The sequence below is a fragment of the Clupea harengus genome, chromosome 2 (genome assembly GCF_900700415.2).
Source record: "Clupea harengus chromosome 2, Ch_v2.0.2, whole genome shotgun sequence".
Lineage (NCBI taxonomy): Eukaryota > Metazoa > Chordata > Actinopteri > Clupeiformes > Clupeidae > Clupea > Clupea harengus.
In genome coordinates, this window is record NC_045153.1 from 25,913,877 (window position 1) to 25,940,662 (window position 26,786).

At 44.5% G+C, this 26,786-nt stretch overlaps 1 protein-coding gene across 3 annotated transcripts; it reads left to right on the top strand.

Moving 5' to 3' along the window:
- Nucleotides 1-6,468: 6,468 nt before the first annotated feature.
- xirp2b (xin actin binding repeat containing 2b) lies at nucleotides 6,469-26,317 on the top strand. Of its 3 annotated transcripts, XM_031558510.2 has the most exons (10): nucleotides 6,469-6,711; nucleotides 10,460-10,626; nucleotides 11,863-11,988; nucleotides 13,242-13,334; nucleotides 13,700-13,766; nucleotides 14,117-14,220; nucleotides 14,450-21,746; nucleotides 21,783-23,975; nucleotides 24,442-24,572; nucleotides 24,689-26,317. In XM_031558510.2, the coding sequence occupies exons 2-9, from the start codon at nucleotides 10,570-10,572 to the stop codon at nucleotides 24,531-24,533; spliced, it is 10,029 nt and encodes a 3,342-aa protein (XP_031414370.1). In that variant the 5' UTR covers nucleotides 6,469-6,711; nucleotides 10,460-10,569; the 3' UTR covers nucleotides 24,534-24,572; nucleotides 24,689-26,317. The 3 variants fall into 3 exon arrangements, with proteins under 3 accessions (XP_031414370.1, XP_031414364.1, XP_031414375.1); XM_031558504.2 differs by having other exon boundaries at nucleotides 14,450-23,975; XM_031558515.2 differs by lacking the exon at nucleotides 11,863-11,988 and having other exon boundaries at nucleotides 14,450-23,975.
- The last annotated feature ends 469 nt before the right edge of the window (nucleotides 26,318-26,786 follow it).

A 26,786-nucleotide genomic window follows, 5' to 3' on the forward strand; every position in this document is an offset into this window, starting at 1 on the left:
ATCATCTCTTTTTGGAAATGTAAAGTCTGGACTGGTCTGGTATGGTCCTCTGCAAACTAACTCTGTCCTTACCGGATCACAGAGGGCTGGCCAGTCAGCAGGATCTATAGGTTCTCCCTGGATAGCAGGAATTGTGGAGGGTGAGGTGTCTGCAGGCGGCAGTGTAGTTTCACTGGTGCCCTGAGTGCTTGATGTGGTCCTGGATGTCCCTTCACCTTCACCTGTATTCAAGCATATTGTATAGCCAGACAAGCGGTGTTTAATATAATAAGTGAAATGATCATGAATGTGGTTGAATTTCTTTAAGAAAACAAGCTATTGTGTTTAATACATGCTAACATGTTTCTATTGTACTTTAAAGTATGGATGTGGCTTGAATAAATACTATTAAATAGACTCACCTGATGCAGGCTGTGTGTTCCTGGCCTGTGTGTTACTGGCCCCTTGAGTACTACTGGATGTCCCTTCTCCTGCAGCTGTATTTAAACACAGAGTTCATCCATGCTGTTCGTTACACAGTTGCATTTGGTCATTTCTATCATCCTACCACATAGTTGTATTGTACAAATACATTTTATCTGACCATGTAACTTGTAGTAGATATATTACAATTACTGCCACAAGGCTAAATTATACTAGGCTACTGATTACAATTAGTAGTATTAATGTGATGTGATTATGAAAGTAATAATTGCTAATAATAATAACAATAACAAAAACAGCAACAGTAGTACTAGTTGTGTAGGCTACTTACAAAGTTCAGAGGGAGGCGAATCAGGCGTCCTTTCTACAGCGCCTCTGCAAAAATTGCCTGAGTGCATCTGGCCAATTTAAAACAAAAATTTTAGTATATGCCTGGGGAGGAACTGTACAGAAGGGTGAACACCACCACTATCCCCAAAATGGTTACTGTGTGTGTTTGCACCTGCTGGTTGTGAATTCACTAAACAAAACTTATGCAATTTATAATGAATTTAGACAGCAACTATACTTTTCATAACTAGCATACGTTATCTAGATACTGGTCTTTTGACATTTACATCCATGTAGGTTATCAGTGAAGTTACGTTTGCTAGTAATAGCCTACGCAGCAAATTAGCAAATAACAGTCGCTAGCTAGCTATAGCTAGCCTAAGTGACAGCAATGAAACGTCCAATATTAGGTGATGCACAATACTACATGTATTTCGTTTGACACCTTAATGGCTGAGATGAGAAGACTTACCTCTATACTTGGCTTTCTTTTCCTCTTCTTCCTTTCTTCGTTTTCGTCCCTGTGCTCCAGATGGTTTTGACCGCTTCATTTTTGCGAATGTCACGTAGCTGACACGCTCACGGCTCACCCCACCCTGGTAGTGTGCAGGAGCCCTCACATAACTAACGTAACGTAACGTAACTTAACGTAACGTAACTTAACGCAACCCCCCCCCCCATCGACAATAACCATCAATTCAATCTAAAAATCAGGTTGAAGTAAACGTATGGCTGAAGGGGCGCCCTCGGATGATCATGATTAATACACATGTTTTTATTTGCTTGTTATTCTAACTATGATTAATGGGAAGTAGGTCCAAGGGCAACACTAGAGGGCGCCCCCAACCCATTTGTCGCCCTAGGCAGTCGCCTAGTTCGCCTATAGCAATCGCCGGCCCTGGCCCTTGTTGCCCTGTATCTGGTTTCTGACCTCTAACTGCCCTTGTTGCCCTGTATCTGGTTTCTGACCTCTAACTGCCCTTGCTCTTTGGGTTCCTCCTGCTCCTCTGCACCTCTGCCTAGCCTGAGGCTACATCCACACCAATACGTTTTACTTTTAAAACACATCACTTTAAAACACATAGAGTTCTTTGAGCCGCTAAAATATGGAGTTAGATTTGTTTCATAATTCACAAACAAACGAAACGCGATTCAAACAAACGAAACGCGAGTCACGAACAAACGAAACGCGATTCAAACGAACGAAACGCGATTCACAAATGTGATTTGTGATTCACAAACAAACGAAACGCCATTCACAAATGTATTTCATGATTCACAAATGTATTTTGTAATTCACAAATAAATGACCCCATGACATTTGTTTGCGACCTGACGAACACGAGTTACAAATCCCTGCATTCGTCTGTGTGGATTTTTGGAACTTTCCTAACGCGTTTAGATTCACAAATGCATTTTTTCTAAAAGATATTCTCTGCAGCCTATCAGATCTCTTCCAATTTTAGCCAATCACATTATAGTGTCTATGTGGACTACAAACCACCCGTCATGGTTATGGACATAGTCCGAGATCACGAGCAATGTCATCTGGTAGCTGCTCACCAAATGTTAGTGAAATATAGCTTGTTAATCTTATTCAACCGATTATCATACGTGGTTGGATATTCTTGAGAATGGCAGGATCCATGTTTAGTCATTTTAAGTGTTCCCTAGGCTAACGTTTAGCAAGCTAGCTAGTCTATGTCTAACATAACATTGGCCTTGCTAACATGGATAGAGCTACGCTTGCTGAATTAGTTTGCTCTCTAGCCAGGTAACATCTTACATGGGACTTCAGTGAACAGATCATTAAAGCGATTTTTTTTTTCAAAGCAGGGGCTGTCAAGTCAAGTGGAGGCAGCAGCGCATGTTCTTGTGCAAGCCCTAGCTAGGATTATTTCCCCAATGCCAGAGAGCCGAGCAGCAGAGCAAAGTTAGGGCTGTAACTATGGCCCCTACCATACCTAATGCCGCCAATACCGACAATACTAGGGTGAGACAGGCTATGAGAATGTAATAAATACACAGTGCACAGACACACATAAGGTGCTTCAGAATTCTACGGAATATTAGCCTAAATTCGAATGAATGGACCATCCCAGCATTCAGATGTCTGCTATAATTTACATTGGGCATGAAATGACCAATTTCTAGCTACCAATGCTTAACTACCAAGCTACTGCCAAACAATTTTATTATTTTGACAAACCACACAATTTAACCATGTAAGATGTGGCTAGAGAGCAAACATATGCAGCGAGCGTAGCTCTATCCATGTTAGCCAGGCCTAGCTTGCTAAACGTTAGCCTAGGAAACACTTAAAATGACTAAACATGGATCCTGCCATTCTCAAGAATATTCAACCATGTATGATAATCGGTTTAATAAGATTAACAAACTATATTTCGCTAACATTTAGTGGGCAGCTAACAGATGCCATTGCTCGTGATCTCTGACAATGTCCATAACTATGACGGGTGGTTTGTAGTCCACAAATAGACACAATAATGTGATTGGCTAAAATTGGAAGAGATCTGATAGGCTGCAGAGAATATCTTTGAGAAAAAATGCATTTGTGAATCTAAACGCGTTAGGAAAGTTCCAAAAATCCACACAGACGAATGCAGGGATTTGTAACTCGTGTTCGTCAGGTTGCAAACAAATGTCATGGGGTCATTTATTTGTGAATCATGAAATACATTTGTGAATCGCGTTTCGTTTGTTTGAATCGCGTTTCGTTTGTTTGCGACTTGCGTTTCGTTTGTTTGAATCGCGTTTCGTTTGTTTGTGAATTATGAAACAAATCTAACTCCATACTAAAATGGAGACTTTTGGAAACACTGCTGGCCCCATTTTAAATTTAAAACTCTAGGGTTGCTTCCTGATTGGGTCTTATTAGTCACAACTTATCCTTCCTTGAGTCGTCATTCATCATGCTCATGCTAGGTTTTGTTGTGGCTGAACGCATAACATATAACAAAAAGCACCCTGACAGATATTAACAGATAAGTGTCAAATGCTCTCAGAAGGAGGAATTACATTGCTCTTTTGGCTTACTAAGGAGTGGGAGTCATAGCCTGCACCTAGCAACATATCAGCTACTTTTGTCACTCGGTCCTCATGCTGATAAGTCATATTGTCCCTATGGGACCTTTTGTCATCCTACCTCCCTGTCCTCCATTCCGATCTATCACTGCGCTCGCCAGCAGAGAATTTATGGGGGACGGAGGAGAAGTGTACCCCTCTAAAAGAAGCCTGTGGGCTCATGCCTTTTGACACCATGAGCCATTTTGTCAATCAAGAAACACACCTGTGCTCTGGTTATTGCCTTGTGTTTACAGTGGGGTTTACTTGCAATTCAATATCTGGTACATGCTGACACCACAAGCCCTCCAGTGTTATAGTTAGTTATAACTTATAGGGTCTGTAATTCAAGATGGCAGCTTTATGACAACAGATTGTGACCCAGATTGTTATGTCCGTGTTGCACTCAGGGTTGTGGTAACCTTCACCTTGGTTCAAAATTAGGAGAGCTTGAGGTGGTAGACAACTGTTCTCCTAGGTGCGGTTGTGATTTGATGTGCAGGTTCTGTCATAGAGGTTAAAATGGGAAGCGGAAGGCGGCTGCTCCTCTTGTCACTTTCCAAGTCTTTCCTGTTGTCACTGAAGATTTCCTTCCCTCTCCACCAATGCCTTCTTGCCTCTCTCCCCCCCCCCCCCTCTCCCTATCTCTCGCTCTCTCTCTCCCTATCTCTCGTTCTCTCTCTCCCTCTCTCTCTCTATTTTCCTCCTTCTCCTTCTCTTTCTATCCCAGGTCATTGGGCTTTTGGCATATGATCAGTGATTTGTAGAAGATGGAAGGATGAGCTGGCAGCCAGTGTTTACCCCCAACAGGGAGAGTGGGAGGCCAGGCTGACAGTGAGCAACCCTGGACCGCTTCCTTACTTTGACTCTGGCTCTGACTCTGACTCTGCATGAACGAGCCTGGTGCAGCAGATCAGTGCAGACACGCTCCCTCCAGTGGAATAAGAAGCAGCCCGATCATGAAAATTACATCGCCGTTTAATAATGCACCCAATAATGAGTGATAAACTCAGCCATATGGGCATGTTCTGGCTCAGAATTCATGCATTTTAGCAGGGAAAAATGCAAAATGTATGAAGGTGTATGAATCTGAGCAATCTCGATAATGTTTTGAGATTACGTTAAATCAACGGGTTGTGGGTGAAGTTTCAAATTTTTTTCACCTTCCACCGCCGTTGTGTCTTCTTCTTCTCCTCCAGTACTCCCGCACACTATCACTCGCCCTCCCTTTCACTCTCTCTCACTCACTCTCTCACACGGTATATGATCAGTAAACATTTGCTGGCACCGTGATTCACCGGGATCATTTCCTGGTCGAGCTCCAGCAGCAGCGCAGGAATGCCGCGAGCCTGGCGTTCCTGGGGGGGGGGGGGGGGGGGGGGGGCAGGTGACAGACGGAAGGCGTTCCTACACAGACACAGCGGTGCGTGGTCTGTCCTCCTCACTCACTCCGTCTCTCTCTTGCGAGCGGCAGGTTTGGGCCGCAGCCATGGCATAGCGCTGCTGGGGATACCTCAGCCTTCCTGGCGCCAGCTGCCGGGTCACCGAGGCAAGAGGAGAGAGAGAGAGAGAGAGAGAGAGCATGGCTGGGTCTCAGGTGACTCTTGCTTTTGCTGCACCCATTCAGTACTGCAGCAGGAGTGGTGCTGGTGGTGTTTTGGTTCTGAACTAGTTTAAAAAGCCCACTACCCCACCTGCCAACACTCCCCATCCCCATCCCCACACACTAACACTAGCGCTACGCTGAACTTGCACAGCCATACTATGCTAATGTGATTAGTATTAAACTCTAATTATAGATCGTAGCAGATGGAGTTTACAGGTTATGGATCAGAAGTAGGACTTGTTTCTGTGTGTGTGTGTGTGTGTGTGTGTGTGTGTGTGTGTGTGTGTGTGTGTGTGTGTGTGTGTGTGTGTGTGTGTGTGTGTGTGTGACTGTCTGTGTGTATGTGTGTGTTGACCTGTGTTGAAAGATAGATCCAGATTTATTGGGCAACAATGACTTGTATTTCAGTCAAGCCAGGGACAGCAGTCATCAGCATGGCAACAGTGATGATGAAACACGAATGCTGTGATTTTACATTACATTTACATTTACATTTAGTCATTTAGCAGACGCTTTTGTCCAAAGCGACGTACAAGGGAGAGAACAGTCAAGCTAAGAGCAATAAAAAAGCATGGTGTAACAATAAATACTACTTTACATGAGAATTAGAAAAACAACAACCTAGAAAAGAGGAAAAAGAAGTGCAGGAATGTAACTGCTGAAGTGCAAGTTAAGCGCTAGTCAGGTGCCAGTTAGGAGGGGAGGTGCTCTCTGAAGAGTTGGGTCTTCAAAAGCTTCTTGAAGGTAGAGAGGGACGCCCCTGCTCTGGTAGTACTAGGCAGTTCGTTCCACCAACGTGGAACTACAAATGAAAATAGTCTGGATTGCCGTGCTTGCAGAAGACAGATAAGGGGGGGGTGATGAGGGATAGAGAGCGAAAGATAGAGAGAGAGAGAGAGTGAGAGAGAGTTCCGCCACCCCTCAGCAAAGCCACTCAAGTCGGTGGTGGTATTGGTAACGGTGGGGGTGGGTGGGTGGGTCTCTCAGGGGAAGGCGTTGAACCTCTAAAAAAAGCCCCCTTCAGACGCGTCAACTGACAGGGGGGCAGGGGATGGGGGGAGTCCAAAATAAAACGAGCTGCCGGTGGCCCCCGGTGGGACAGAGGTGAACGCATACGTCTGGAGCTGGTCTCCAACACTGGGTGGGGTTTTTCTGCTGCTCTGTCGGCTGGTTCTATTGCCCTGCAGGCCAGGGATTTTATCAGGCCACACTGTGGGATTCTATCAGCTGAGCTTTCTCTGCTTCTGACGCTAATCTACAAGGATTCGGTGAGTGACACTAAGAGTAAACACGAGGTGCTCTACTGACCTGCTTCTATGGTGGCTGGTTCTCAGATATCTATCAAATGAAAGAGCTGAAAGCGTTTCTTTGAGAAGTTTTTTTCTTTTCTAATTTCTAATAGTGCCTCTAAAAATGTAATGTTTCATGTGGACATGAAACATTGTCCAAATATGTCAGAGCAGTTGCAACTTTTACAGAGCTGTGAGTTATTACTAAGTATGGTTACTAAACAAGACTAAGCAAGCATCTTAAAAACTCTTGATTTTTCATACTGATATCCTATCAGTTAGTTTAGTTTAGGACAATGGATTCATCAGGGCAATAACATTCTGACAGGAGCCTTTCTCCGTCATGCTAATTCTCCTGGATGGGTACTGGAGCAGCCATTACACAATACGTTTTAGGAGCTTTGCACCAGGTGACAGGATAAATAGCAGAGGAATTATATTAGAAATATATAGAAATAGACAACAAAAGTCAGTGGAGCCAACAGTTCCCAATTCATTTATTTCAAACAATTCAATAACAATCATAAAATGTGAAGACATGGCTCCAACAACTACAACTGCAATTGTGTCCTATAACCAGGTATGTACCATGTAGGTACTCTGTCACTTTCCTCTTTGTTGTGAGCGTAACTGATGCACATGCGACGAATATCGAGAAGTACTTAAAGATTGTGGTAAGGAAAGAGTGATGTGTGTTGAGGCAGGGTGTTGATGGACTCTCAATCTCACCCAGAGGAAACTCCTGTTCCTGGCCGTCTCTTGCCTGCTCCCACTCTGAAACATGACTCCTCTGGCCACCGTCGTTTAAAAAAAGGCAGATTTATTTTTGCAGGTAGTTGGCGCCTAGATTACTTCACTTTCCTGTTACGTGACCTCTCAAAATGTACAGAGCTTGTCACCAGATAGCCCAAGACTCTTCGTCGCATTTTTTGGCATCTAATCCCACAGACCACCCCATGACGGAGATGCCTGTTCTGGAGAAGCACAGACACCTGAGTTGCAAATCAAGTGCCAGTTTACCTGTCTGTTACTCATGACACAGTCTCCTGGTCGCCTTATATTTCACATGCACACTAATATTATATGCGACGCACCTAGAGATGCACTAAGGAAACTGATTATTTTGGGATGTTGGAATGCACAGCACATCCCGCTTGACAGGTTGATAGGTTTACACTGGCATACCGGTCATGCCTGGTCAACTTAAATGCCGGGTGAGGGTGTTGGGGGGGGGGGGGGGTCTGCCTCAGCTGATGGCTCATAGCAGAAACATTTAACATTTCCCTGTCTGAAAATCACTCCTGGCCAGGAGACTGTCATATATTTACTCACTTGTAGACTCGGTGACATCTTCTCAGTCTGGGTTGCATGTGATGGAAAGGGCAGAAACAGAATCACAGAACTAAAAGAAGTGTCAGTGTCCAGATTGTGTTTGGTGACAGTAATAACCTTTTTCCCTTCCTCTCTAAATCTATGACTAGCAAAAGATATCACATGGCAATAAGCGCTTTTCTTAGCTCCATCAGCCAGAGTAATAATAGTGATGAGCTGGGTAAGAGGTTTTCCTCTGCCCAACAAATAACTGGTTTTGTGCCGAATGCTCTGATTTGTGCAGCCCAATTGAAAGTGATAGACTCTCAATGAGAGGCAGACCCCATAAAGTGAGATTTAATACAGTTTGATCTGGAGAGAGAACTGGATTATTTAGAAGATGTCAGTGTTGCTCCGTCCAAGCTTGGTTTCCATTCATCATGCTGGGGAAAAGGAACAGATTAACTGTGACAATCTTTAACGGTGCACTCAGAGCATCTCTCATTCGGTTTGATAAGGGCAGCCAATCCCAGGCCCACGTTTGCCTTTTGCTGACGGGCGCAGTCTTTTTTTGTTTCATTAATCCCCGATTGTATCTCTGATGATGCCCATGAATCTCAAAGAAAATATTTTATTCATGAAATGTTTTAGTGTAGCTTCATATATATGGACTCAAAACCCCAAATATAGATAAGCATAAGCCTGTACAGCAGTTTTATAGTTGTAGTTCATTTTGTTGTCCCATGTATTAGTAATTGCAGTAAAAAGGCTCTTTGAAAATAAGACTGAGGGAAGCATGTAATATTAACATCTCCAAGTAGGCTTTCAACATTTGTACCCTCTTAATTATGAAACCTCCCCTTTGACTGCTCCTTTAACAAATTAATAAGCAGTAAAGGATTTATCATAATTCATTGAAATCAGACAGCAATTAACTGACTGAGGACCTTTCCAAATTCATCATCTCGGCTGTAAAATTATGTTCTCAATCACAAAGGGCTTCCAGCCTTACGATGCTCAATTAACTAACATTTATGTGTGTGTTCTAGTTGTCCAAGTCTTTATTCATTTTTAATGGCTTGTTCAGGTTGTCATTTGGTGAATTTCTTTTTGCAATAACCACCATGATGCACATTTGTAGGTGAGGGGGATTCAAACGTGACAGCAACAGGCCTCCTGTGAATCTCCAGATATCTTGTTTAGTAAAGTATGACCCTGTCGCATCCTTAGCGGCAAAATTACCTAATTTATTGACTGGGAAAATAAAGGTTTGGTCATGTCCCTTGTGTGAGAACTCCACTAAACAAGCCCCTCTAGCTGCCAGAAGAGAGCCAGCCAAGGCCTCACCCAAACAAACAGGCTTAGATGCTCCCCTTCAGCAGCCGCACACCCACCTCCTGTGCACATGATGAAGAACCGTGGCTGCGACAGCGTAGCGTCGAACACTAATGTGCTCTCCATGGGTGTGGAGATGGTGTGCGGTGTCGAAGCCTCATTACCTTAACAACATTTTTATAGGCGAGAGAGGCACATCAATCTGTATTCCCCCTCTGCGTAATTGGACAGCCACTGGGTCTGTTTGTAATTGATTTGAATAACGCTGCTGTGTTTTATTGGGAACTGGAAGGTAGGGGGACGCGTCCGCAATGATTCATGAGCGCACGGCCTCTGGAAAAACCTGGCAACCTCCGCTCTGAGTTTAAGTGCGCTAGCTATGTATAGATGAACAGCGTGGTGATGGGATGACCTCATCTGCTGACAGCATGGAGGTGCCGGGCTGCTCTGCGAGTGTCAGACTTAAGTCTGCGGTCAAAGTTGAGTTTAAGACTGGTGCGGCTATGTAAGAGTTGGCTGCCCCCCCAGGTAAACATGCAAGATCTTTACCTCTTTAAGCCTGGCCCCTTGATAACATGTTATTTGAGGCTAACATCTCCAGTATCCCCAGTTTCCAAGAATATGAGCTCCTTGTAAGGTGCTTGGCTATATTTAAAAACTTGACATTAGCTTATGCAATATGTGTACTGTGCACTAAACATTTAACATTCATTTTTTTGCCACCAGTCTCTGATGTATTATTTGTGTGCATCACAGCAATTTAGTATCATCATTTTATTATCAAGAAATGTGGAGCTGTTCTGATCGTGCATCGCAAGGCATCTGCAATTGTCAAACTGTAAACTATATTGATCTCCTTCTTTAGTAGCAGGTCTAACAATGTGCAAACACGTTTTATCATTTCACAGTGATTTATCTGCAACCTGTGTGTCCAGATCAATATAGACAAAAGCCGCTGATTTACATACTGAGCAGTACTGTTTTATAACTGGTTTAAATGAGAGCCATCACTTTACTGCCTCTGTATATGGGCATTGCTCTTTTATGTGTCTGTACTGAGGGCGCTGTTACTGGTTTGCAGCTGCTGGCAGCTCGCTGGTAACCAGGGCAGGACTACCTGAAGACGCAGGGAAGGACCAGGGGAGCGGCGCTCTCTCAGAACCTGACCAGATCTCACCACTGAAGGACCGCATGGCCATGTACCAGGCAGCTGTCTCCAAACAGGACACCTCCAGCTACTCCACTGGGGTGAGTCCCCCAGCTTGTCTCCATCCACCCAACATAATCTGAGGGGTGGGTTGGGGGGGTTTTCAAGGACCCCTAAATGTGCTTCCCAGGGGATCCAGTGGTCCTTGAACCATTCAGGTTCTTGTTACAGTTCAGAGACTGGGATAATAAATCCCCTTTTTAGTTGTAGTCATGTTTTTTTGAGGCTCGACAATCCAAGTGCTGAGTTGACACAGTTCCACTTACACAACAACCCTCACACAGTTTCTCTCTTTCCCTTTCGATATGGGAAGTTTGGCTGACAGCACAGTGCTGAGCTAGAACTGTTTTGTTGTTGTCTTGTACACAGCCAGTTCAGTGAAGCACACAAAGTGTGCATTGTTCCTCCGGTCCTCAAAAGCATTTAGAATTCCGGTAATTCACAATTTAATTTAGATGCACTGACTGAACAGAATACGGAAGTAGTACGCAGAGCTCAAATAATCTTTAGGATGATGCTCCTGAGGCTAGTATAAATGGCTGTAAGAGTATCACAGAGGCAAGAGATCTCAGAGAGACATTACAAATGTAAAATTATGTAATAACCCTGTGGCATTAGTTTCTGGTCAGTGGTGTGACAAATAGTAGAGTGGAGTGGTTGTGATTTGTGCCCAGTGACATCCTTATTACGAGCAATGATGATGGCATTGTCACGCTTTATGAGTGGAATGTGATGATGACAGCTGACCCCTGGAGAGTTCAGTGGTCCTGCAGATGGACAGAAAGCCGACACTCACTGGACAGAGGCCTAAAATAGTCAGCGCACAACATGGTGGGATGCAGATGCCCCCTACAGACTAACCTTGGGCATCGGACTTGCCCTGCCAATACATACACACACACACACACACACACACACACACACACACACACACACTGCATCCCAAATAGACCCAGACATAAACAAATGCAAAGGACTACTATTAAGTAGATAGGCAGACAAACAAACAAACCCTTTCTCAGACAGTGATTGGCATTCCCACACATGAGGTGAAGACAACGCAAAAGAAAATTGAGTCTCACTATTGAAACATGAAGTCTTTGTCTGCATTCATGTCAGAAGAAGCCAGAATAAGCAGTCTGGCACATAGGGACGGATGGAGATATCTAATTTTCCATTTTTGGCTACGCAGAAGTCAAGGGCTCTGTGGAGACGTCGTTGGGTTCAGCAGCATGCAAAGCTGACAGGAGTTAATGATCTTCGCTCTGCTTCATTAGGTCATGGAGGAGTCAGAGGTCTGCTCTCTGCCTGGGGGTTTCGCCGGCGTAAGGAAACAGTTTGAGGAAATTGCAACGGCACAAAGCTCTGTCGCCCAGTTCCACTACCAGCAGAGAACTATGCAGGTAATTACACCTGCGGTTTGGACGTGTTTTGTGACAAATGTGCTTATAATCATGGGTACATGTTCCTCATGACTTCTCTAAGCCAGGCTCATTGAGTAGTCTGGCAGCAGTAGAGAAAAAAATATTTTCTGAAAGTTTCTCAGTGAGTTTCAGTCTGAAAGTCAAGGTTGGTGCCTCTAGGATGTCAGTCAAGCACAAGGGTGCGGGTAATGGGCTCGACAGAGCAGGGAGACGCAGGAGAGGGAAGAGCAGAGAGGCTTGCGTTCGAATCTGTGATTAGCGCTAGCTTAATTAGCAGGTCTTGCATTTAGCGACTATAATGAAGGGCCTTGTCAAGCGTACAAAGCACACATTGTGGGGGGACAGATGAGAGAAAAGAGAGAAAGGAGTGGATGAGGCGGGCCAGCGGGTTGAACAGGCAGGCAGACAATGCCAGCCCTGAGCCTGTTTAATTCAGTCTCCTTCCAGCCCTAAGCACCTATCCAAACCAGTGTGCTTGTGTTCCAGCACACGCTGCTCCCCCACAGGCGCAAAGCCACACACGCGACTCAGTCAGTGGGCAAAAATCAGTGTGAGTGCTGAATGAGGGATGAGCTTTCACAGGCAGAGGTGTGTCCCTCTTTATTATTCCAATGCGACCACCATAACCCCTTACAAATATTTTCAATCACACATTAGTTCTTCGTTGTCGTGTTTCTCCTGCACCAAAGTAAAAAGGACGGCAGTGTTTTTCCCAGAGGTTACAGTGTTCTTTGTTCCATGAACATACAGACAGAGGAGATAGACAGAGACTCCTGTTCAAGTGCCCTTTATCCATTGGAGCTTGATATTTCACTACGTAGATGGCATATATCCTTGTATTACAAAAAAGGAAAAGAACTAGTGAAACACAGTGAAAACTGGTGGTTATTATTCAGTCATTTTGCCGTGTTCCCTGTAATTTGGTGTCCCTTGTTTGTTCTCCTATGAGGCACTCCTCATCTGCCACTGTCTGAACATTAATTAATCTCACTCCAGCTGCTTATGGCTTGGTTGTCATTGAGCAGGAGCCACTTCCTGCTGTTTCTGCCTCTGTGTGTGTGTGTGTGTGTGTGTGTGTGTGTGTGTGTGTCTGTGTGTGTGTGTGTGTGTGTGTGTGTGTCTGTGTCTGTGTCTGTGTGTGTGTGTGTGTGTGTGTGTGTGTGTGTGTGTGTGTGTGTGTGTGTGTGTACCTTCAGTTATTTCTTTGACAGCCAGTGTCTTTCATTTCACAGGAGATGTCACACTCATCAGAGATGACAGTGAAGAGTAACACTAGAGAAAGTGTCCCGCCCCTCCAGCAGTCTCAGATGCACCATCATGAAAAGGTACAGAACTGCAGTACTGTGAAGAGCAAAGCGCACAGAATGACTATCACAAGGAAGGATAATTAGGCTGTAATGACTATAATAGCTAATTTTCTCCTTATTTATTCACTCGTTTTTTTTCCTGGCTAAGGGACATTTATTCTGTCAGGATCCATCTCATACTCCCACACAAATGCACACATCACCTCATATAGAACTGCAGAATTAGAACATTGTGTTAACACACAGAACCTTTCCTCGGCATATGAAGACACGGAATAAAATGAAACAAAGAGTGTATTCTTGTTTTACACGGTACAACCTAGGCAGATCAGGTTCAAACTGAGATGTTGCAAAAAGCGCTAACCACGCTCTTTTTCTTGCAGACCGTATTTAATCAAGCTGTTGACCAGCACATGACCTCCAACTCTGAAAACCATGTTGATGGAAATGGTTAGTTATTCATTAACCATGCCTTTCCTTTTAAGTAGATAAATAAATCCCTGTTCTTCTTTGGATATATTGCACATGTCATTAGAAATGTAATTGTAATTGACATAAAAGCTATAAATGTCTGTCTGAAAGAAGATTTACTGTGAGTTACTATGGTCTCTATTCATTTATAATATCTTGATAATAATATCATGTTAATGTTCCCTTAATGCACTTAATCAACATAAGTGCACTGTTATTCAGAGAAATAAACACAAGAATGATAAACATAATTGCAAATTTATATCCTTCCCTCCCTCCCTCCTTCCCTCCATCAGTGATATTCACTGTAAATATAATTTTTTTGCCAGCAGGGGAAGTTGATGAAGATGATTTATCCAGACTCTCTGCCAAAGCACTGGCCCAACATTTCGAAAAAACCATTGAGGGGGCTACTCCCAGAAAGCAAGTTAAGGTAGATTGGAAATTCAGCTTGTCTGTACCGAGAGATGTATTCCTGCCATATTTACTGGCATTAGGATACATGCCACTTCTATCTACTCTGTTTTCCCTGTAGCCCATTCTATCAATTTAATGAACTCATTTCAGCATGTCATTATTTTACTAGCATGACACAGTAAACACATGACTGTGTCAGACCACAGCTGCTGACTGATAGATGTCTCTCCTCTCCCTCTGAAAAGATTGATCGTGGTGTCAGCAAGTTTAACTGGTTCCCAGAGGTTAACGTGTGCCATCACACTGCAGACTCTGAAACTGACGCCCCAGCGTATGACACCCAAAAGGCACAGGAGGAGGCCTCTGCCTGTGCCATCGACGTTGACGACTTGGACTACCTCCCTCCCCCACCACCCGACTTACTAGAGGACCCCGACTTACTAGAAGAGCCCGTGGACATCCCTGAGTACCTCCCTGAGTACCTCCCCGAGTACCTCCCCGAGCCTCCTGAGCTTCCAAACTCAACTGCTCACCAGTGTGCAGTGCACAAGAGCCACCAGGCTAAACAGAGAGAGCTGCTGGAGCTCAAGCGCCTCTGTAAGCACATCCACCCAGAGGTCAGGAAGAGCCTGGAGAGAGAGATCTACGAGGAGGAGATCCAGTGCCCCCACCAACACCACCACCACCACCACCACCACCACATGCTGGCTGACCAGGACGAAGACGACGAGCAGCAGTACATGTATGAAAACAGTGGCAGCAGTCCCAACGGGAGCCCAGAGAGGGAGTACCTTGAGTGGGATGAGCTTCTCAGAGGTGAGGTGCAGTCCATGCGCTGGAGGTTTGAAAACAAGCCCCTGGATGCCATAAAGGATGAATCCTCCGATACCGAGGACGACAAAATACTCACCCAACAAGAAATCATTGCTCGAGGCGATGTGAGACAAACAGCCTGGATGTTTGAGACTCAGCCCATGGATGCTCTGGGTTCAGCTGATCAGAGAAATTCATCTGATAAAGTACACAGAGGAGATGTGCGCGCAGCGGCCCGGCTATTTGAAAACAAGCCCCTTGACAGCCTCAATCGCATGCATGGCAGTGAGGAGGAGCAAGCCAAAGAGGTGGCCTTCACGGAAGAAGTAGTGAAGGGTGATGTCAAATCTGTAAAACATATGTTTGAAAACCAGCACGGGGATACATACGGTTTCACTGAGACTATTGATGAAGCCCATCTTTTGATTCTTAAGTCAAAACGTGAGGAAATCCAATGGGAGGTGAAAACAACCATCTGGATGTTTGAGACCCTGTGCATGTGTGTGCTCAGGGAGCACTCTGGTGAGATAGTCGAGATCACCTCTGTTCGCCGTGAAGAGACAGAGAAGGGAGACGTCAAGACCTCAAGGTGGTTTTTTGAAACTCAGCCACTGGATAAGATCAATAAAGATCTTTCCTTTGTTAGACTCGTGTCCGGCGTTTTCAAGGAGGATTACCCTCAGGACGACATCACCGGGTGCAGATGGCTGTTCGAGACCAAGACTCTGGATGCCATGAATGATGAGTGGGAAAGTTCCAAATTCCAGAAGGAAGAGATTCTTGGAGCTGATGTACGCAAGCACTGCATGGTTTTTGAGACACAGCCTATGGACACCCTAAAAGACAACTCCAATGCCAGACCAGTGACCACAGAGGAGGTAGTTAGAGGTAATGTGAGATCTGCCAGACACTTTTTTGAAGCAGCACCTCAAGACTACTTAAAGGATCTTTCTGAGGTAGGAAAGCTTAAAAAGGCAATGCAATCTGAGGAGGAGAAAGGTGATGTCAGACACCAGAGATGGATGTTTGAAAATCAGCCGATTGAACACATCAGAGACGAAAAGAAAGAGGTGGTTCGCACAGTTAACCTGGAGGAATTACACTCAGAATCTGGCTTTAAAGGGGATGTTCGCAAAAACTGTTATGTATTTGAAACTCAGCCAATGGATACACTAAAAGATGATTCAAATGAGAGGCCACTGTCCGCCGAGGAAATTGTTAGGGGTGATGTACGATCAGCCAGACACTTTTTTGAGACGGCTCCAGCAGAAGACTTGAAGGAACTTGCGGATGTGGGCAAACTGAAAAAGATGGTGGCGTCTGAGGAAGAGCGGGGTGATGTAAGACACCAAAAGTGGATGTTTGAGAGTCAACCTCTGGAGGAGATCCGAGATGAAAAGAAAGAACTCACACGAACAGTGAACCTAGAGCATCTTGACAAGGGGGATGTTGCAAATTACAAGCAAATGTTCGAAACCATTGATTTAAACAAATATGATGAGACACAGAAGATTCAAGTGGAGGGAGTAACCTGGGGTGCTGTGAAATCAAATAAGGATCATTTTGAAAGTAACCCCACATATGCATTGCAGGACAGCTCAGGCCACTATCATGAAGTCAAAACAGTTCGTCGAGAGGAAGTAGTCAAAGGTGATGTGAGAAGCTGCCAATGGATGTTTGAAACCCGCCCCATTGACCAGTTTGACGAAAGTGTCACCAAGTTACAAATTATCAAGGGCATAACACAAGAAGAAATTGAATCAGGTGATGTTAAAACGGCTAAATGGCTATTTGAAACACAACCTCTTGATGGTATTAAATATTTCAGTAACATCGATGATGAGGAATGTGTCCCCAAAGAGTCTGAGGACATCGTGAAGGGTGATGTTAAAACCTGCAAGTGGCTGTTTGAGACGAAACCAATGGATGCTCTGTATGAAAAGGAGGAGATGAAGACTGACACTCAACAGGTGCACAAAGGAGATGTTAAGACATGTACATGGCTTTTTGAATCTCAAGCTCTTGATACAATCAAGGAGAATTCAGAGACCATCCTAAAGACCTGCACAGTGACGCAAGAAGACATCCAGGGCAAAGATGTGGGGATGGCTCGCTTCCTATTTGAGTCAGAGAATCTTGAGGATATCACCGGAGAGGAGAACGAGGCTTTCAAGAGAGTAACTGAAATTGACATTCAGTCTGGAGATGTGTCTCGTATGAAGTACATATTTGAGAGTCAGTCATATGATGTCATGTCCTCAACCTCTGAGGAAGTCTTTCAGAAGCTCAAAGCCACACAGGCAGAGGACATACAGAGAGGAAATGTGGTGAACTGCAAGTGGATGTTTGAAAACCAATCCATAGATGCTATAAACGAGAGTGAAGATAAAGAAAACAGCCGCACTGTGATGGATGTCCAGGGAGGTAATGTGGATAAAGGGCGGTTCATTTTTGAAACCTGCTCTTTGGACAAAATTCAGGAGGTGTCCTCTGAGTCAGAGATGTCTAAATTACAGAGAATTCTGTGCCAGGAAGATGAGAAAGGGGATGTTAAAAATTATGCCATGATGTTTGAAACACAGCCGTTATACGCTATCCAAGACCAAGAGGGACATTACCATGAGGTAACCACTCTCACCAAAGAGGAAGTTCTGAAGGGTGATGTGGTTGGCGCCAGGTGGTTGTTTGAAACAAAGCCTCTTGATTCAATCAGAGACACAGATGAGGTGTACGTCATCAAAGCAGTTACTGAGGAAGATGTCCAAAAAGGTGATGTGAACTCAGTCAGGTATAGGTTTGAAACACAACCACTTGATACCATCGCTGAAGACCTGAAAGAGAGGACAAAAACTGTAGAGGATGTCCAAGGTGGAGATGTGCAATCAAACAAAATGCATTTTGAATCTGATCTGATGTCCCAACAGCTGGTGCGAACAGTTAGCATGAGTGAAATCCACAAAGGCGATGTCAGGAGTGCAACGTGGATGTTTGAAACTCACACTATTGATAAAATACATGGTGAAACCTCGGATGATGAGTCTGAGGTTGTCAAAGAGGAAGAGGACATTAAAGGAGATGTGAAGCAGTCTCTGTGGCTATTTGAAAAAAATCCTTTCGATCACATCAAAGAGATGACCGAGCCTACAGAGGCAGTGGTTCGTGAATCCATTCCAAAGGCTGACGTGAGATCTGCCACAAGGCTTTTTGAAACAACCCCAATCACTGATTTCAATGAGAAGAACTTGGAGAAAACTGAAATCATCGGTAAAAGCATCAAAGACACCCTTAATGATCTGTACAGTCATAGAATGGTCGCATCAAAAGGCATACTACTTGAAACGGATGACATTGGTGATGTCAGAATGGCAAAGTACAACCTGATGAATAGAGACGCCCCTGAGATCCAGAGGGAGGAGGTCATCAGAGGAGATCTCCAGAACATCATGATGAACCTCCTGACGAGACACGACTCAGCAGAAAACCGCATCAGGGTAGACACCGGTGAGAGGGCTGACATTGACAGTACCGTCCAGCAGCTGTTTAGTCAAAAGAATATCAGCGTTGAAAAGGAAGAAATAATCAGGGGAGACATACAAGAGGCCATCAGCAACCTCCTGAAGGAAGAGAGCTCAGCTAAACGTGGCATTCTGCTTCAGGAAGACGAGATGGGAGATGTCCACATGACCATATATTCACTTCTCAATAAGCAGGATGACACTACTGTTGAAAAAGAAGACATCATCAGAGGTGATCTGCAAAGCACCTTACAGAGCCTATATAGCCAAGATGAAGGGCAGAGGATGAAAATAGAAGTGGATGCGACAGAAAAGGGCAACGTCCATTTCTACTCAACCTGTATTGAGTCAGGTGCAGTGGATTACCTGAAACAACTTCAAGCAGATCCAGATGAAGACCTGTCAAACAGCGTGGAGAAAGAGGAAATAGTCGCCGGCGATGTCAAAAGTACAAAACGTATACTGATAAACAATCAAATGCAAATTGAGCGCACAATAGACAGGGATGAAATGGTTCGAGGAGATGTTCACAGCGCTGTCAAAGTTTTCACCACAGAGCCTCAGCTCCTCTCCCTGCAGAAAGAGGAGATAGTCAGAGGTGATTTACAAGCTACATTGCACTCCTTAACAGAGTCTGTAAACCAAAAAGTGATGCTTGAAAAAGAGGAAGTAATAAAAGGGGACATCCCTGCAGCTCTCAGGTGCTTGGAGGAGGCCCAGTATCAACCCAAAGATGTGGAAAAGCCTGAAATTGTACCAGGCAACATCAAAGGAGCTCTTAAGTCGCTCGAGGAATCAGCAACCAGCAAAGTTGAAATTGTAATTGAAGATTTAGTGCCTGGAGACATCAAAGGTGCTTTAAAATCACTGGAGGAGGCAAAACAAGCAGTGAAAGGGTTGGAGAGGGAGGAGATTGTTAAAGGGAACATTCACATGACCCTGCAGAGCTTGCAGGTGTCCTCTAATGAGAGGAAAGTTTATCATCAAGAAATTGGTGTCCAGGGAGACGTGAGGGGTGCTATTCAACAGTTACTGGTGCAGCCGTCCTCACCTCAGCCACAGAGGAGGCCAAGCATAGAAGGAGATGTAAAGATGTCCATTAAATCTCTGTATGAAATGCAAGAGCAGACACAGGGAGAGAAAGAGGAAGTCATAAAAGGGGACGTTAAAGGCACAATAAAAAATCTGCTTGAAACCGCAGAGCGTGCAAGTGCTAAAATCCAGAGAAAAGGGCCAACCAAAAAGGTTAAAATTCCGAAAGCTCAGCTACACGCACACCACGACATCTGCTGTGAGTGTGCCATGGAGAAAATCAAATCAAATCCTGGGGTGAAAAATATGAGGCCTAAAGGCACAAATGAGTCAGAGAGAAATGCACAGATCACAACTACAAAATCAACCACTGTCAACACAGTTGAGTCCGAGACTGAGCTCTCAAGTAACCAGAGTGAGACTGAGACTCTGTTGGAGCACAAGAAGATCACACAGAAGCACGGCATTAAAACACTGCGCACGGAGTTCAGAAACCTGAAGGCAAATCAAAAAGGCATGATCAAGCTGGACAAAACCAAAGTTAAAACAGAAATCATACGCGTGCCTCTGCCTGAGCCGGAGCTCCCCCTCCCTCCCCCACCCCCACCCCTAGTGCTGCCAGAGTGTGAGCCATGCCCCACCCCACCTCCTCCTCCTCCGTCTTTCCTCCAAGGCGATTTTGACCTCCCTCCCCCTCCTACGCCTCCCCCTCCTCCTCTTTCTCCTCTTCCAGCCGATTCTGCAAGACTCGATCTGGACATGTTACCACCACCACCTACTCCTCCACCCGCTATGACGGAGCAGGACTTCCTACCTCCTCCTCCCTCTCAGCAGGAGCTTGATGCTATGCCATCCCAGACCCCCAACACCTCTGTTAAGAAGGCAAAGAAGATGACTGTCAAAAAGGTCAAAGCCCTTGAATTGTGTAAAGTGCCAAAGCTCGAGCCGGTGGTGCCACTGCAACAGAAGCAGGAGTGTCACATGTCACTAAAGTCTGTGTCACATGTGACCTCGACAAGCGTCAAGACAGTGCAGGAAATCAGTAAAACCGAAAGTCAGAAAAGCGAGACGGTATCAGTCGAAACAACTAAGCCAGAATCGCCTCTGCCAAATGTGAAAGTTTCGACAGTGAAACTCACTCCACCTCCCTCACCAACTCCGAAAAGGAAATCTAAATCAAATTCTTCCAAATTTAAGACCCCCTTAATTTTGTCTGAGCAAAAGTACAAAAAGGAAGAGGAGAATCTGCCTCCCAGCGTCTCGTCGTTTGAAATTCAAATGCACGAGTCAGTCAGCGCTACTCTCGAAATGCTTTCCACACAGACCAAAAGCACAGAGCAATCAGAGAGGAGCGTAGCATTTGATTTCACTCAAGAGCAAGCTGAAAAGACTGTGACCAAAGCTGAATCAGACACACCATCGCATGAATCATCCGAGCTCACGGAGCCATCAGACGTTCCCTCAAGCAAGCCTTTGATCTTTGACATAAATGAGAAATCTCCTCCAAAATCTGCCGTGATTTCCTCAGCTAAACAGAACATTATCTCTAATCAGACTTCTCTTGCTTCATCAACGATGCAACACAAAACTGTTTCTACTAAAAAGCACAAGACTATTACCACCAATATGCAACAGGTGACCTCTATGTCCTCTATTCAATCTGTCTCTATGGTTAACAACACAACATTGTCGACAGCCACTGCAAAAGTATCTACTGATGCAGAACAGTCTGAAACTGCTCTTAAAAATGTCACAGAGAGCAAAGTGGAGGTCATAAAAGACGTTAAAAATCTTCTAAGTAAATCCCCTAAGCCTGAGAGGAAGAAAGCAAAATGCCCCCCTGATTCATCCAAAGAAGTCAAACAAAGTGTGGATGACAGTGTTGCCGCAGCAAATCCACAGGCTCCCAAAAAAGCAAAGAAGTCCAAAAAGTCTGCCAAACAGGAGGGGGTCACAGAGAAGCCACCAGCTCTAAAACAGGAGGAAGTCACAGAGAAGCCACCAGCTCTAAAACAGGATGGGGTCACAGAGAAGACACCAGCTCTAAAACAGGATGGGGTCACAGAGAAGACACCAGCTCTAAAACAGGAGGGAGTCACAGAGAAGACACCAGCTCTAAAACAGGATGGGGTCACAGAGAAGACACCAGCTCTAAAACAGGATGGGGTCACAGAGAAGACACCAGCTCTAAAACAGGATGGGGTCACAGAGAAGACACCAGCTCTAAAACAGGATGTTAACGAGACACAAGACACCGGTGAGAAAAAGGTCTCTGAGACAAAAGCCAAAGAAGTGAAGGTGAAGGAGACAATTCAAAGGCCAAGTCGTGATGCCTCTGTTGATTCCAAAAATGGTAAATCAGACACTCCCACGAAAAGGAGGAAGAAGAAGAGATCAAAGAGGAACAAAGAGGAGGGAGCACAGCAGACTCCTGCTGCCTCCCCGATTGTGTCAAGGAAGGCCGTCTCTGAGAAGTCAGTTCAGAAACAGGAGGAAATTGCGGAGGTGCAGACACATCAAGCTGTCCAGCAGGAGCACATTAAGGTTCACAAAGAGGAGGTGATTATCACGGAAAGTAAAATTGAGCAGAGCTTCCAGCAACAGGGCACAGTCAAACATCAAAAGCAGGTCAAGAGCTCTCAGAAAAAGAGAGGAGAAACAAGCAACCAGCCGAGTCAAGAGAAATCAAAGGATGAAAGTCAAGTCATTCCAGAGGCGTCACACAGACTTGGAGAGGTAGAGAAGTTGCTGGCACATATCATCGAGCTGCAGGGAACTTTAAGGAAAATGGACTCTAAGTCTGTGAAGATGCTGCTTAGAGAAATCCCTGAGTGGCTGATAGAGCCTGAGGAGATGACTAATCTGGAAGATGATGCCAATGAAAATGATGAACAGGCACTCAAGGACACTGTCGCTTATGTCAAACATATTGTGCAGGCAAAACTTGGATCTCTGGAGGGTATCCAGGCAACAGTGGAAAAGCATCAATCCAAGGCCACGTCTGAAAAGGGTCAAACACAGAGAATCTCAAAGATAACCATTGGTTCAACTAAAGTCGAATCATCCAAAAAGAAAAAGTCCAGATCTGAGATGAAAGAGCTGAACAAAGTTGTGGTAAAAACGATCGACCCCCGAGCACCCTCACCTTCACTGCGCATGCGTCCTCCCTCACCCACATTCATCTCCATTCAGTCCACAAAAAGAACAGACTCGCCCCAGAGAGTTGCCCCCTCACCTCCCCCAATGTTCAGGTCAGCCACCCCACCAACACCCCCTCCTCGCAGGTCAGAGACGCCCACGTCACGCCTGAGCAGGGCCTCTCCCTCGTCCACCCTCTCCAGGTCTGACAGCCTCACCAGGCTGAGGGAGGCCACTGCCAAACTCTCCCGCGGACCATCCCCAGATCCAGTGCTACACCCTGTGCAGGTCATGCCAAAGAGAGCCGAAGTTGTGGCATCCCCGGTGTCGTTCCACCGGCAGATCAAAATCGAGGGGAAGACCATGGAGCCTTTGGAGACCTCAGAGGGGGCTGACACATTAAATGATACAACATCAGTGAGAGACAAGACGGAATTTTTTGAAGAGGCACGCAGAGCAAAGGAAAATAAAATGTATGTGCGAAAGGATCCCATCGACATCCCCGAACGCCTAGGCCCAGACACCGAGGAGCCCGAGACAGAGAGAGAAAAAGAGGAACTCCCCAAGGTTGACCTTTCTGGCCTCCTCAACAAATTTGAAACTCCCAAAGAGAAGGTCTATGTTAGAAAACACCCCATCGACATACCAGAGAGGCTTGGTAGTGAGACGGAAGACATGGAGACTGACACAGAGGAACAAGCCGCTCAACAGGAAGAGATGCCAGCGTTCGACATCAAGGCTATTAAAAATGTTTTTGAAATGAGTGAGCAAAGCCTTCCTGTCAAAGAGGAGAAAAACAAAGAGGAGGAGCTGGATGCCGAAGTGAGAGAAATTACATCAGGGGCTTCAAAGGAGGAAAACTCCCAGGAGACAAAGCCCAGCTCCCCGTTGAACCTGCCTTTGCCTTCACACAAACAAGAGCTAACAGAGAAGTCAGTTGACCCAGTAGGGTTTTCCGAAACAAAAACAATCTCGGAGCAATACTCCGGCACTGATGAATTTGGCAACAAGATAACCGGATCAAAAACCACAACCTCGGTCTCCCAGCGCTCAGAGAGCGTTAAAGTGGCTCCGTTCGTGCCTTTCTCGTACGCCGACGCTCTGAAAAAGAAAACTTCAGAGGGCGCAAAGGCTGAGGACGATGTCTCCACGGACGAGCTACTGAGGAACTTCCAGCAGACGTGGAGTGAGAGTGAGACCGTGTTTAAGAACCTGGGCTACAGCGTCTCAGAGGAAAAGACTTCACAGCTGACATCACAGCAGAAGAAGACCGGTAAACACGCTTCCCTGTGCATGGCAAGAGTGGAGAATGAACACCAGCCAGAGGTGGAGCATGAGCTGGTCATCACTGTTTGTCACTAACCTGCCCACAGATTAATACCTCAGTGAGGTATGATATGCAGAGCTGATGAACTTCACTTGAGATATGACTTACTCATATGTGAGATATGTCAAAATGATGATCATAAACTGTTGGTGGCTCACTAATGTTGTTTTCTAACCCTTTTTGTTTTACATTGTCTTGCTTTGCAGCGCCACTGTTGTACTCCTCCTCCTCTCTTCCTGTTGTACTGTCGAACTTATGCATGCATAACTCAATTCCCATAAAGGACTTTTGTGACACAAATGTTTAGGCGACACACTGCTCTAATTCCATGTATTCTCACAGTCTGTCTCCGTTACATGCACAAGTGATAATGATGCTGACACTGAGCTGGTTTTCTTTATTTTCACTCCAGATTCGAGTTCCAAAGTCAGAGCTATGCACAGTGTGTCGAAGAAGGGTGTTTCCAATGGAGTCTCTAATCGCAGACAAAAAAAACTTCCATAAATCCTGTTTCTTCTGTGAGCACTGCAGGAGTAAATTAAGGTAAGAGTATACGGCACTACTTGAAATGGAGAACTATGGTATTAACCACCACATGATATTATTTCTAAATGTTAAGTTATTAATCATTTCCATGTGTGTGACAACATCCCCTGTAGCCTTGGCAACTACGTCTCTCTCCATGGACATTTGTACTGCCCCCCACACTTCAAACAGCTCTTCAAGACCAAAGGATATCTTGATGAAGGATTTGGACAAAATGACCTTTTGGATTTACACCACTCACAACACCAACATCTTAGCAGAGACAGTATTAGAATAATTGTCCCCAATGATAGACAAGAGTGGAGATACTCTGTCTCGCAAAGCAGTGTCTGCTCGACCGAGAGAGACAGTCTCAACACCACTGACAGAGAAACAGGCAAACCATCAGGAAAAACAAATCCGAACAGCAGCAAAATATCCCTGACATGGCCCCCAGAAAAAGATTCCCAGAAAAATTCTTTATTTGTAGACCCAGACATAAAAGTTGTCAAGCCAGACTGGCCTCCCAAAAGTGATACACCCCCAAAGTCTCCCAAACGTCACCAAAGAAAAGCAATCCCAAAGAGCTAGCAACACAGGCACAGAGGCTAAATCAGCATATAACAGAAATCACAAAACAAACATATCTGTATCATAAAACCATCTTTTTAGAGGTTTTAGAGGTGCTGTATAGAGCACGTAAACACATAATGAAAGCATTACGAGGCTCAGGACTGTGGATACCTTGTGGGAAATGAAGGCAAATATGTAGAACGTGAATACAGAGGGTACTGTGAAGGATGCCGACCTGCCAGGGAAGGAGCAGAGTGCGAGAACAGAGGACGATTGGATTGAAAGTGGATGTTTTGATGAACACACAAGTAGCAGGTAATGAATGTGCTGAGAGTGCAAAGACATGGATTGGAAAATGTATGGAGGAGCCGAAGATGGAGAGAGGGAATCTCATGGAAAGACTCTGAAAGGATGTTTCATTTCGTTTCATATACGACTTTTACCAGAGAGCAAAGCCCCAATGTCTGTGCAAAAGCATTATCAGAAGCCCTCTTTTAGATAGCATCACCAGACAGCATCATTTTAAATAGCTCTAATGGACCTGTTAGTGTTTTAAAAGTTAAAGATCCTGAAATCATAATTCATGTACTGCCAAATGTGTTCTATAGGTAGGGAACACAAACACAAACATACAGCAATTCTGTTTGAAAGAAATGGTCACATTCTTTGTTTACATACCTCATTGTTTTTTTTTTTATCTTTACAGATGTACAACATTTACACACTGTATTGAACGATAGTCACATTTGCTCCCATCTTGTACAAAGGCCATGGAGAGAGAGAGTTACAATAGGACTAATTTATTAGGGTTTCACCATTTGTCAGTATATATATTTTTTATTCTTTGTAAGGTTGTAATATGTCCTGGAAAGTCTTTTCTGCATATCTTCATTTTTACTTTTACATTTTCAAGCACCTGGTGTGCAGTTGAAAGAACAAATCAAATATGTTTCTTTCTTTATCATGTCATATCTAATTGGCATTAATTGTCTTTCTTTTGGATATTTTTAATTCTATCCTAAACAGGAAATATTTTACAAGGTATATTTTATCTTAGATTAGTCTTATATTCTTTGTAAAAAAAAAAATCAAAACAAAAAGACGATTCCTGATATTGTCATCTTGTCAGGCTGGTTCAACAATAGTCTTTATAATTTATTGATTCAGCAACAATAAATGATAGTAAAACCCCAGCGCTTCTGTGTGATTCTGTAAGCGGGGCCTTGTGTGCGGAGCACTGCTTTTGTCTGCATGCAGGTTTGTGTGGGTTTCACGCTGCATTAATCATCCATCTAGGCTCTTCTTTATTCTCATTTGAGGATAATGCATACCACACATTCACATTATTCAAACTTAATAATAGTTAATTTAGGGAACATACCAGTGCCCACACTTGCACTCATAATAGATACCTGCATATTGTTCTATGGCACACATGGCAGAAGTTCATATCTCAGGGTCGTATTTGTCATGTAAAAGAGAACATATTTACCATGCAAAAATGTTCTGCAAGAGTGTATTCCCAAGGCTTCCGGGATTGGAAAAAATTCAGTCTGGCGAAAAAAGAAAATATAGCATGACAAATGCAAAGCCATATATGGAAACATTCATTTACAAAGCTAATGTTACCAAGAGGGAACATAATAATTGAATCCCTCT